The sequence below is a fragment of the Monodelphis domestica genome, chromosome 1, assembly GCF_027887165.1.
Source record: "Monodelphis domestica isolate mMonDom1 chromosome 1, mMonDom1.pri, whole genome shotgun sequence".
In the NCBI taxonomy this organism is placed as follows: Eukaryota; Metazoa; Chordata; class Mammalia; order Didelphimorphia; family Didelphidae; genus Monodelphis; species Monodelphis domestica.
The window spans coordinates 361,189,512-361,202,829 of record NC_077227.1 but is presented as its reverse complement, the minus strand read 5'-3'; the positions used below and the strand labels follow the sequence as shown (position 1 = coordinate 361,202,829).

Sequence of the window (13,318 nt, the reverse complement as noted above, 5' to 3'; positions counted from 1 at the left end):
AGTTAAATGATCCTGATGGGCTTTTCCATGGCAAAGGAAACACGGTTGTAATTATCCCCTTCTCCTCCCTGAACCCACTCTTGTAGCCCTCACTGACTTCACTCCCTCTCGCCCCCCCACTCCGCAGCCCTGCCTCAGCTCCCACCCCCTCCCGCCTGCGGTCACTGGCCTAGCTGCCTGAGCCGTACACTCGGCACTTTGGGTGCAACTTTCGCAGATCTCCCCTGAGGTCCAGAGGAGGAGATGTTAATGAGGGGGGTGTTACCCGGTGTGGCGTCAAAGCAGAGCCAGGAGCTGCGATTGGCTAAGACTGGGCGGAAGGATGACGCTATGCAAATAGAAAGGCGGTGCTGAGAAACTGGAACCACGCCTCCTCCCCATTGGGGTTAGTGTGCTTGTGTTTAGCTCTGGGGAGAGTCAAACTGGATTCCATAGGGAAAGACTGCAAATCACTTCTATTTTAGCAAGGAAAAAACAGAATCTCCATCCACCAGGGTCCACCCCTCTCTCTCTCTCTCTTTCTCTCTCCTTTCTTTTCTCTTCCTCTCTCCTTCTCTATCTCTCTCCCTCTCTTTTCTTCCCTCCCCCTTTCTCTATCCTTCTTTCTCTCTCTTTCTCTGGTGTTTCTCGCTGTCTCTAGCAACCGGCGTCCTCCTCATCCACACGCTTTGAAAGGAGAGAAAGATCTTTGGTTGGGAAAGGAGAGGAAAAAAAAAAGAAAAGAGAAAGAGAAAAAAAACTTGCCTGTTGTCTGTGGAAAATGACACTTGATGTAGCCAAGCCTGCAGCAGCTCCAGTTCAGCCTATTGTTTCTTAAACTGCCATCAGAGGGTTTTTTTTTGCCTGCTTCTTCAAGTGAAGGGTACCTCTACAAAAGGAAACTCCAGCCCCTCAAGTGCTCCGCCACCGTCTTGTGATCACTACAAAAAAACAAAACAAAATACAAAACAAACCAACAACAACAACAAAAAAACAAAAACAAAAAAAACCAGACAAATCCAAAAACCAAAAAATCCACTCCTAACCAAAACCAACCGACCCAACAACAACCCCCCTCAACAATCAAACGTACATCTCCTTGGCTTTTTTTTTTGTCTTTGCCTTTTCGTTGGAATTTTTCTTTTTTTGTAATTGCTGTTTTTTTTTTTAATTTAAAATTTGCTTTCAACTCGCCTTGATACGGTGGGAGTTCATCTTCTCAAAAAAAATCTCTGGCTGGCGATTTTCTTTTTTTTCCCCCTTCCCCTCCCCCTTAATTTTTTTTTCCTGACGGGAGAGGAGATTTTCCCCCAAAAAAGGTTGTTTTCATGTTTGGGATCCAGGAAAGCATCCAAAGGAGTGGAAGCAGTATGAAGGAAGAACCGCTAGGCAGTGGAATGAACGCTGTGCGGACGTGGATGCAGGGAGCCGGGGTCTTGGATGCAAACACCGCGGCTCAGAGGTAGGTAGAGGCTTTTGCAACAGCATCCGTCGCTTTCCCTCCTCTCCCCTTTCCCTCCGGCGTAGTTTATCTCGCAGCTCTGCTGTGGGCTAGATAGCTTCTCCGAAGGATCCGATTTGGGCACTTTTTCTCCCCTACCTCTGTTTTTGTTTTTATTTTGCTTTCGTACTGAAGAAATGTTTCACCAGAATGTGAGATGTCTGAGTTTTCTTCCTTTCTTCCTTCTTTTCTTCCTTCCTTCCTACCTTCCTTCCTTCCTTCCTTCCTTCCTTCCTTCCTTCCTTCCTTCCTTCCTTCCTTCCTTCCTTCCTCCCTCCCTCTCTCTCTTTCTCTTTCTTTCTTTCCTTCTTTTCTTTCCTTCTTTTCTTTCCTTCTTTTCTTTCTTTCTTTCTTTCTTTCTTTCTTTCTTTCTTTCTTTCTTTCTTTCTTTCTTTCTTTCTTTCTTTCTTTCTTTCTTTCTTTCTTTCTTTCTTCCTTTCCCTCCTCTATTGTTTCTTTCATTCTTTTGCCATCCTTTCTTCTGTCTTGCTTTCCTTTTCATACATCTCTCCTTTCTTTCACCCACCACTTTCCTTCCTTTCCATATCTCTTTTCTTACTTCTAATCCATCCATCTTTCCTTCCTTCCTTCTTTCCTTCCTTATTCTGGACACTACCAGCTCCCAATCTGAATTTTGACATCTTCTAATTGTCTCCCACTGTTCTCTTCCAAATCAGTCCCCTTTCCCTATTCCAACTCCCAGTCAGAGGGATGGGAAGCAGTAGTTGCAAGCTGGGACCCAAACACAACTGAAACACAAAGTTTTTGGTGTAACTCTCATGTCTTTTCTTTGGGATATTGGGCTCAAGTGATAAGTGGTCTTCTTCTTTTTTGTTTTAATAAGGCCACCAACCCCGCACAGAGGGACCTGGCAGGCCCTAGAAGAGTCAAGGGTGGAGAGGGGGGTGAGGGGAAGAAAGAGATGGCAAAAGGTAATGTCATATCAAGGATTGGGAACTTTGCCTTACAAAGAGGTTTCCATAACCTATCCAAAGTGGGTGGGTGGGCAGGAGAGGGTCTAGGAAAGGTCAGTGAGAGTATGAGTATTCAAGGTAAATTGAGTGGGAAGCGAAAGTATTTGTTTATGTATTTGGGGGTGGGGTGAGGGAGATGAAGCTAGATAGGCAAATCCAGAGTGCATTCTCCCACATCTCCAGTGTTTTTTTGGGTGCAGTACATTGGAACCTTAAGCTAGTCTAGGTGTTCTTGAAGGAGTCTGAGGTTTATTACTCCAGGAATGTGTGTGTGGATTGCAATGGAATAAACTCTGACAGAACAGCAGCATTGAGACTGAGATTCCACAGTCACCTTCCACATTCTGCAACTTTCTGGGGGGCCTATTTTTATAGATAATTTAAAGTGGTCCGGAATGACTCCAGGGGGTCAGAAATGGGGATAGGGGTTACTGGAGGTTGCCTGGAATATGGGTCACAAGGTAGGCTGACTGGAGACCTGGTAAAGGTGAAGTCTACTTTTCTCTTCATCCATTCCCATCTTCCATGAGAGCGGGAGATGGAGTGAGTCTAGGACCGAAAGACAAGGGGAGAAAGCTTCCCATCTTACAATATGGGATGTATACGGTGAACCTTAACATAGCCTTCCACTTCTACTTCTTTTTCTACCCAAATTTATGTTGGAAGAAGGGTTTTGAACAACTTTTCAGGACAAACTCAAACATACACAAACACCTTTCATTCCTCTTTGATAAGTTTGGGAAAGATCTCAGAGCTGGGGAGAAAGCCTGTGCCCAAAAAATAACGCCAAACTCCCCAAGGTAAATCCGGGATTGAGGGAAACTCCTTTAACAGTCAGTCCTAGGTTTTAGAAGAGGGAGACTGTATTAGGGCGAACAGTTAGGGAGGTCTGTACTTACTTCTTCCCTGGGAGGTGAAAGGGGGTAAGTTTCAGGACTCCCACTTGGGCATTTAAGCGTAGATCAGCGTGTGAATGTTGGGGGGCAAATGGCTAGTGGGTTGTGGTTGAAGATTGTGGTTGTGTCAGACTTGGCTTCGCTCTCTAATCTCTCGGTCTCTTTGGCCACAGTGGGGTGGGGCTGGCCCGGGCTCACTTTGAGAAGCAGCCGCCCTCCAATCTGAGGAAATCCAACTTCTTCCACTTTGTCCTGGCCCTCTATGACAGACAGGGGCAACCCGTGGAGATCGAGAGAACCGCCTTTGTGGGGTTCGTGGAGAAGGAAAAAGTAAGTGGGGCGCAGAGGCGCACATTCAACCCGACCGATTGCGTTAATCCTTTTCCTGCCGCATCCCCTTTCCCTAGTGCCGGGAGGAAGCGCCTCCTTCGGCTCCAAAAACCCCACTCCAGGAGCTCTCAAAGGTTAAATTCAGACACTCAGTGCATTACAGAGTAAAGCCCATAAAGTCTCCCTTCCCTCCTGTGATAGTGTTCCTTTTCGAAATAATAAACCGGGTATTTAGTACAGCGTTCCTTTCAGCAAAGTTATTCATCTGAGTACCCTAAACTGAGGAACCCGATGTCCTGTTAAAAGGCGATGCCACCCATCATTTCCTCTGCCCTCCACCACTGACCAGCCCTGAAGCTGCCCAACTTGCCCGAGAAAAAGGCAAAGGCAAAGATAGGAAACAATTTTAAGAAGTCTCCTTTCATTCTTCGATTCTGATTAGGATAATTTTGTGCCCTCGAGGCTCATGTCTTGTTTTCAGCAGCCTGAGCCTAAAGAGCTTTGCTCTCTTTTGGAAGATAGAGGTGAAGGTGATGGGAGCTGGAAGTGTGGAAAAACCTCGTGTTTATATCTGTTTCCTTTCCTCCAGTTCCCCTCGGATAGGGTATCTCCTACACCTTCTCCCGGGTTGACCCAAGCAAGGAAAAGTACAGCAAGTGTCCTGGAGTTAGGCAAATGGTTCTAGTTGTGGTCTCTCACTCCCTACCCCAATTTTTTCCCCCTGTTTGTGCGTCTTGTGGAAATCTAGGAAGCCAACAGCGAAAAGACCAATAATGGGATCCATTACCGACTCCAGCTCCTCTACAGCAACGGTGAGGCCCTCAGCACCTTCCAGGCACCCCTCTCCTGTAATTCTCCACCCCCTTCCCAAGGTTTCATATTCAGGTCAGGAACCCCTTGGAGCCAGGGAGCCCCAGGAGTAGGGAAGCTGGCTAGAAAAAGCCTCAGCCGGTCACTAGGTCCATCCGTTTAATTTTCCTTTCTACTCTAATTTTCCAAACTGGCCCCTTCTCTTCCACTTCCAATCAGCCCCAGGTCTTTATACCTAGATCCTGGGGAACTTAACGAGGCAGGTAGTTCTTATAGTCTGGGGCTGTCTCCAATTCCCTCCTACCATCCGGGTCAAGGGGAGGATTTTCTCTAAAGCAGTTCAGCTCCGAGCTTTCCGAGGTCCTTCGGGGCCCTGGTTTGCCCCTACCTCTGGGCCGTACTTCCCTTCCACTCCCCACACCCTGGGGCGACCCTCATTCCCACCTCGGGGATAAATCCAATAGGGGCTCCCAGCTTAGGGGAGCAAGGCAAACTGCATTCGCAGCCCAGTCCAGCAGCTCTTCCAGTCACCAGCCCACCTCCGCAGGTTTAGGGCCTGGGGCTCCTGTTTTAAACACCATAGGGACTGTCCCCCAGCTCTCTCTTAGTACTAGGTTCTTTGACGCCTTGGAGTTTCCTAGGGAAAATTAGTGGGAAGGAGTGAGGATGAGCAGCCCCGGGTTTCAGGGGAGGGGGAGAGTGTTCTGAGCAAATTTGGGGTCTACAGAGGGGCTTCATGCCCAAGCTCTCTATGAAGGATTAAAGGAAGGTCTCAAACCATTCTGAACAATTCTTACCCACTTTGTTGAGCTAAAAAGGATAACTTGCAGACAAACAAATTTAATTTTGTCTCTTCCCGACCTGTCTCTCCCCACTCTCCTTTCTTGGGTTTGTTTCAGGTATAAGAACAGAGCAGGATTTCTACGTCCGCCTTATTGACTCCATGACTAAACAGGTAAGTTGGCTTCAGAATTTTATGGTGCAGGCTCCTCTCTGTGCCACATGCCTCAGAGTGCTTAGCCGCCGCTGGTTCCTCGAAGGGGTCTTGGGCCCAGCAGTAGGGAGTCCGTGCTGGAAAGGAGGAGGTGGGAGTTGTGATTGATGATGATGATGGCTGCGAGATCTCGGGTCAAATTTTGCACAGGGGAGCAATTTAGACTTATCAAGGAGGGGTGAGAGGGAGTGAGTATCCTGGTTCTTTCTCTCGTCAGGGATTCAGACTTTTTACCTCAGAAAGGTACCTAAGGACTTTATTTTTCCAGCTGTATGTACCTTCGCTACTTCTCGGACAGCACCCCCTTTCCCCAACCCCAGGAAGGTGTTAGCTAGTTAGGGGCGGGGCCACCTGAGGCCTCTCGCTGTGTCCCACCTGCGGGAGTGGGGCGGAGGAGGACTGAGGCGGCTCGAGGGGCAAATGCCAGGTGCAGGTGATGAAGGGGGGCCTCGGTCTCTTGGGATGCCTTGAGGCCCCTCCCCTGAAAGCGCGTCTCAGCCTCTTTTAATTAGGTGCCATTAGTTGGAGCTAGGGCAGCCAGGGAACATAAGGGTTGAACTTTCTCTGACCCAGCCTGGGCATAGTTGGGGAGCAAAGGGCCCTAGAGGTTACTCGGAGGGGGACTCGAGGTTCCTCCAGGTTCTGGAGAGAGTGACAGAAGGGCACCCGGAGACGAAGGCAGGCATCAGGTTCTTCTCTGCAAGTTGAGATGGGGGAGACCAGTGAGCCTCAATTGTTCGGGGATATTCTGAAAAAAAAAAAAAATCCTCCAGCTCTACTATTGGTAGGAAGCCAGGCAACTTGAGTGAGCTTGTGGTCTTAAAGGTGCATAAGCTGCATTTCTTTAAGTTTCCCAACACGCTAGTGTCAAACAATCTACATTAAGGCTGAGTTATGGCTTAAAAGGTACAATTATGAATAGTCACAAAAGGAGGCCTGGTGTTTTAATTAGGCACGGGAGCTTTGTTGTTAAAGAAAAAGTTTTAGTTTCAGAATTAAGCAGCTAGTTCGGTACCAGAAAAGGGGCTTTGGTATCAGAAGAGAAAAGAGAGAGAAGAAAAGCTTTGTTTATTTGGATTGGGGGGGGGGGTGGGAACAAAAGGACAAAGAGGAAAGTTATCCATCTTATACCAGTCACTAGTGCAGTGGGATATTTATCATTTATTTACAGTATTTGTGGTTTCTTTATGGTCTCTTTCTTAAAAGGGAATGTGGTTTGCCTTATCCTGTATCCAAGTTCATATCAGTATAGGTATGCTTGAAAGGGGGGGGGGGGGAAGTCTTTGTTTTTAGACAGGGTATATACCCTGAATGTGTGTTTTATTTTTAGTCTGATTAGATGTTGAAATAAATAACAATTATTCATCAAGTATCAATTTAATAACAGCTCATTTGATTGACATTGTTTCTCAAATAGAAAACATGAGTATAATATTTTATCTACACAGTAAATTATGCTTTAATTTGAAGCTCTTATGCATGCTCATTAAAATATGTTTAACTTCTCTAAAATAGATTTATTGAAGATTCAGCTATTAGTTGATTTAGCATAGTAAATTTATCTCATGCACATTTAAACTTGACCCTATGTTCTTTAATAAATTCAAGTTCTCTTATCAGATCAAGATCTTTTATCAGATTATTTTTGAGATTGTTTTATTTTCCAAAAAAGACAAACATATATCTATAAAAAACAAACAAACAAACAAACAAAAACCCTCTTGAAACCCCAAAGCCTCCTTTTCAACAACTTAAATTTTTTGGCATGTTTTATTTTTTTCTGGCCTCAAAAATAATCTCTTATGAGGTTTTGTTTTTGAGAACTATCTTTGAAACTCCTGAATATCTTTTCCTGACATTCTAACTACAGGGACAAAAGAAGGGAAATATGAGTGAGTATAAAGCCTGCTTATGAAGCTATGAATTCACAAATATTCAACAATATTCAGTGTGGTCCTCAGGAGCTTGCCTTTTTTTTCTTTCTTTCTGAGAATAAATTTGTATATGTTCAAAATAGTTCCTTTGACTTTAACCAAAATGACAAATAGCATTCTGTTGTGTTCCCCCCAGTATAGTGTAGGACAAACTAGAAATATAAAAATTATCATCAAGCATTTATCTGCATGTGATTTTTAGAAAAACCACAACAGCTAACTTTTGAAACTACTTTAAAAAATGAAATCTTTGGTTTCTGTAGGACTGTGATCACAAATTCATTTTCTTAACAAGGTTGTGGAGTCTAATAAAAGACTCAGTTAAGACACTTTAAACTCTTGATCTTTCAAGTCAAACCATTAAACTATTGGGCAAAAAATTATAATTTCTTTTAAAAACTCATACCATATATATGATGAACTGCTGCTAGAGAGAGAAATATTCATATGATATTAGAACTACAAATTAAAAATTGAGCTTTTGGGGGGAAATAACAAAGAGTTATAAAATTCATCGTCATTAACTTTCCAAATTTAGCTTGATATTAAGAAAAAGGCAATTTATAGTAGAGCACCTTTTTGCTTTTAAACTAGATACACAAACATCAGTACCTTCTTTGAAATGTTCCCCTTGAAAGGTAATACCTGCATAGTATCTGGTGGATTGTTCTTTGATTATGTATTATGAGAACAACTGTTTTAGAAGCAGTTTACACATAGAGTTAATGTAACAGTCTCTAGAAAGTAGACTATAATGATGAAGCATAACCGTACACAAATGTGACAATATAATTTATATTTTAGTTTTAATGAGTAATACAGTAAATTTTCTTTTACCTTCAAACTATCCAATGTAATTAAACACCAAGTCTGACTTGATATTTGTTAAATTTTAATTCAAGTTAAATATACAATGGCCCTCCAGTCAGATATTCGGTATTCTAATAGCAGAGACTTGAAATAAGCTAGCTAATTAAATGATTACATTTAAGTTAAGCTCTTTTAAGTAGATCAGTTTTTTTTAATGCTAGAAGCACATATTTGCATACATGATAATGTAATTATAATGATATGAGGAGTTCTGGTAACACCACAAAGTATCAATGATCAGGATAACATCCTGATCATCCTGGTGTACTCTAATAATTGCCTTGTTCCTCTTTACACTTGTTCATTTCACAGTTGCATTTTTTACATGTGAAGTTACATCCTTGATCCACAAAGTTAAGATGAACTGAAAGGGACATTTTAAGGAAATTAAATCCATTGTTAATCATATTATCTTCACATTCACATAGAATGCTTTTGAACTAGTCTGCCTCTGTAGAGGGATGAGACCAACCAAGAATAAATTCAACCAACCAAGAAGTACTGATATGACACAATAATTCACACCTTTCAAAGTGTCTCATTAAGCTACTTAGGGGCAGAGACTAATATTGGATGAGGGGGGGGGGATTATTATTATAGGCCAATATGGATAATGAGACTCCTCTCCCAGCCACAAAATAATAAAATTTTCAAAGCCCCCTGCCCTTTCCCAAATAGAAAATACTGGAGAGGGTCACTTTAGGGATAGTTATTCAAATTGAGTTTAGCAGGACTAAAAATAGGTTGTTTTTTGTGTCATTGCAGTTTTCCGTGTTCCATTAGAGAGCATGCAAAACCCTGCAGGATCCAAAAGTTTGTAGCTGTTGCTCACAGAAACAGCCATCATCTACTGCAGAAGTGCAAATGAACCTTGTAGGGGAGGTCTGAGGGTTAAATGTGCTTCATACTTTCATGCTGCATTCTGAAATATGACTAAGAGAGCTTCAGTAAGTCACTTAGCTTAAAAAAATTTATTTGCCACCCTCACTTCCTCCTCCTATCTTTTTGGTTTTTTTTGTTTTTGTTTTTGTTTTAAGACAGTGACAATTTACTATTAGGAGATAGTGAACAAAAAAATCTAGTGACAGCACAAGGGATGTATCTTGAGAATTTCATCTGCTGTTTTCTTTTTCTGTGTGCGTATGGATATTAAGGCAGGTGATGAGGTTAAGTTCTAAAAAAGTCCGGCTACAGTGGGAGTTTCAAGCTACACTAATCAGAAAGACTGTCAGATTTCTCCCTCCAATTAACTATCTTTTATATATTTGTTTTGATGCCCCCAGTACTTTAAACTATTGATGCAAGTGCATTTTTTCTATTGATTGCTTCGTTATATCTTGCCACGTTCGCATAGATTTGATTAACAACCCTTTCAATGAATAGTTTTTCATTGGTAGATAGACACGTTGTTATATCAATAAGTTCTATAGGAATTCAGTAGATAGAGGTTGATTTCAAATGTAAAAAATGACAGGGTAAGTATACAGGGAGCCAGATTTTCGCAGCTTTCTCTTTCCTTGGTAATATGTCAAAAACGCAGGTGATTTTAATTTTCTTGCACATAGAGGAATGAAGAAGTTTGGAATTTTTATGCATGATCAGGACCTGTGTTTGGGAAAATGTAAACTCATCACAGTGGAAAATGTGTTGTTTGGAGTCTGGGGGTGAAAACAAAGCTGATGATTTTGGAGAGACTGCCGGAGCCAGATGGCCTAGTGCATTCCCAGTCTGGCAGTCCAACTGCTCCCTCCTGTATAATATACAGCCATTTGTTCGGGGATATTTACGCTAGAGCTGTTTCCATGTGAATGTTTGAACAGCATTAAAAATGAACATATTAGGAATAATACATTTATTGAGTTTATATGGATACATTGATAGCTTTATCTATAACAGAGTGATAAACAGTTTAGATAATGGTGAATTTTGTTTATATTTGTTGAACACGAGGCTATTTGGAATTTGATTCTAGACAGCATATCGCTAACTTATTGTGATACTGGGTGCATGGAACCAATTGGATATAGTCACATAGATTTAAATATATTTTCAGTATGGATAAAATTCTGTTGTTTCTTCTCAGGAAAGAAATTTGGTGACTTGTTAGATGAAAAGACAGTCTTATCTTCTGGTAGTTATAGGATAATTAATTTTTTGAAATATAAATTATACATCTTAAAGTCAAGTGCTTTAGGTACTTGCTCCTTTTTAAATCAGTACTGTTATGTGGCCGAGCAATAAAGTAAATATGACATTCCTTCCTTTGCAATTAATTCAATTCTGAAAACAAGTCTGCTTAGGTGCTAAGCTGAAGTGACATCAGCAATTTGTCTATCACTAGTCAAGTGGGTGAATGGGGGCAAAACTTTTTCATTTTCTTTCTACAAGAATATTGGATCTACTATTTGAAATAATTATTGAGAAGGGATAAATGTCTGATCCGGTGGTCTCTTCACTGTCACAGGTCAATCTGTAGCCAGAGATCTCTTCTCTCTTTCTTTTCTAGGTCTGCATTATGACATCTTTATTTAATGATGAGCAGGGGAGAGTTTGAGGCTGAGTATGTTATTTAATTGCATAGTGTGGTAACATTGTAGGTGTTCATATTATTTTATGATTGGTCCCAGGTTTGAGTAAGTTGCTACCAAAGGATCATTCATTGACAGTCTATGCTCATAGGCTTCTTTGGTCACCATTTCTGGTAGAAGTGATTACTTTGAACATTTGCATTTGAGAATTTGTAATTCTCAAAAGTGGCAAAGGAGGACCTAACTTCTGGTTAGCCTTTTATTTGTATGTGCATGTCTGTAGGTATTAGAAACAGACTGAGACATTTAATGTTACATTTTGACTTAAGTGGGAAATTAGAAATTTTGTTACTATTAGGTAGCTGTTATTTACCAATAATGATCTAGTTGCTACTGCTTAGATTCATACCAAAACCGACTTCTTTAAATCAAGCATTTTAATGTGATCTAACACCACAGTAGAGCCAAAGTCAAAGGCATTGACCAGTTATATATGGCATTCAAAGAGTTAAAATTATGAGCAATGTAAACAAAGAAAACCAAAGTATTTAACTCTGTATTTCCTTTGGCATTCTATTGAAGTGTGATCCTGGTGTCTATTTGCACATTTATTTTTAGCTCTTCTATGTGGTTGTCTTTACAGACACAGTAACTTTCAATTAACTTCTAAAACTCAGTAACTATTTGAGAAGACTAAGAAGGCACCCACTTAAAAAATGTCCTTCAAAATAACAGCAACAGTGGAAGAATTTTTGTGTTGTTTTCACTTTTATCTTTTCAAAGATGCCCCAGTTTAATTTATAATTGAGTATTTGAAATTTACCATATTTCATTTTCTATCTATTAAATAATTAGCACAGGGGAAGTTATAAGAGTATGAAACTTTAGTAGTTCTTGGTTGTTGTTGGCTTTTGTTTTCCTAAAAGAGAATGATAGAAATTGATCTGTATAAAACTTCAATTCAAAAGTTGGTAGTTAAAGGTCATCCTCCATCCCCTCATATGGCTCCCCTAATTTTATATATAATTTTTGGTGGGGAAAACATTAAAAAGACTTTATTCCCACTTTTCTGCCTCTCAAATTTGAATCTGTTGTAGAGATGTAGACAGTTTGGTGGTTGGTTAAAAAAATGTTTGTTATTGATATTACCAAGTTCTCAAGACTAAAAAGAACTTAATGAATTAAATTTCATTTTATTGCCCCCCCTCTACTGTTATCTTTCTACATATATCATCAAGTAGTTGGACTTAATTCTCTTCTTGATTTTGTACTTTCTCTTAAGTTGCAAGACTCAGCCTGATTCCAATTAATTTATTTAAAGAAAAATATTTTAGGTCTCTTTTATTCTCTTCTAATTTAACAGCAACTCCTCTACCCTTCACCATTGATTAACAAATTGATTTATTTAAAACATTGTTGTCTCTGTTGCTTTTACTGAACAACACCATTCTCACTCTGAACAGGAACATGATTTACTATGTAAGATGAATTCATAAGCCTTCTTCTTTGTCTCTCTGTCTAGGTCCCACCCCAGCTGTCTATAAAATGGCTTCACTTAAGATAGTTCAATGCCATTTATATGCCTTTCTTATCTTCCAGCTGATCCAACTACCTTCCAAATCTTACTCCTGCCCTCATAATGCACATTTTTATCAGAAGAAAATTCCCAAAACTTCTCCCTATGGTTTTGTCCAAAGACCTTCAACTTTCTTATCAGATGTTACCTGTATATTTACTGAAGCATGAGATTAATTTGAGATAAATGTTGAAAATAGGGATTTGATTTGTGACTATCTTCGATGTGGGCAAGTATTAGAGATCTTAAAGGACTGAAAAAACAACAAAAAAACAGGTCTGGTTTGTAGTTAGCATTCAGCCTAGGTTCACAGAAGCCCCACTGAGTCAGATGCACATATCAAATTAGATATATCCAACATGTCATACACTGGGATTTCTTATAATAATGTCCTCTCATTGAGCCTTGTAAGTGTAACTACTTTATAATGCAATTTGTTTGATCCTTTAGTAATTTCTTTGGATAGGGTTCAAGTTGGACCTTTCTGTCCCTGAATGCTATTCCATCATTAACAATGTTAAATTCAGGTTCTAGTGTATTTTAAAAGATTCCAATCCTGCTGACATAGTACAGAAGCAATACCTCCTCTTCTGCCTAAAGCTTCAGAAGTCATAGAGGTGGTATTTTTCTTGCCTTGTGTGAGAAAACCAAACCAAACCAAAAAATCCCACCCAAATCCCACCCTAGGGAGAGGGAGAACAGACACACAAACAAGTGCATGCTCTCTCTCCCTGCCTCAGTCACCTGGTTTCTAGCATTTTCATAACTCATCCAATTCACAATTTCAACAGTTGATGCTGAAAGTGCCTCCTTTTCGATTATGTTTGCTGAAAGCAAAGACAGTTTGGCATTCTGGTAAAAAAGGAGTGTTTACAGGGAACACAGAGCAAGTGGTATTCTGTTGCCAAAGACAAAAACACATTTTC

At 40.7% G+C, this 13,318-nt stretch overlaps 1 protein-coding gene across 5 annotated transcripts in view; it reads left to right on the top strand.

Annotated features, from left to right (window-relative positions):
- The first annotated feature begins 283 nt into the window (after window positions 1-283).
- The window catches only part of EBF1 (EBF transcription factor 1), a 452,008-nt gene continuing 438,973 nt past the window's right edge, over window positions 284-13,318 (top strand). For 2 of the 5 annotated variants that reach the window (XM_056811529.1, XM_056811530.1), the window contains exons 1-4: window positions 285-1,441; window positions 3,524-3,680; window positions 4,429-4,492; window positions 5,390-5,445. In XM_056811529.1, coding sequence (XP_056667507.1) covers window positions 1,308-1,441; window positions 3,524-3,680; window positions 4,429-4,492; window positions 5,390-5,445 — 411 coding nt within the window. In that variant the 5' untranslated portion in view covers window positions 285-1,307. Of the gene's footprint in view, window positions 1,442-3,523; window positions 3,681-4,428; window positions 4,493-5,389; window positions 5,446-9,084; window positions 9,236-13,318 lie in introns of those variants that run through there. The other 3 variants (XM_056811532.1, XM_056811531.1, XM_056811533.1) reach the window with 3 other exon arrangements.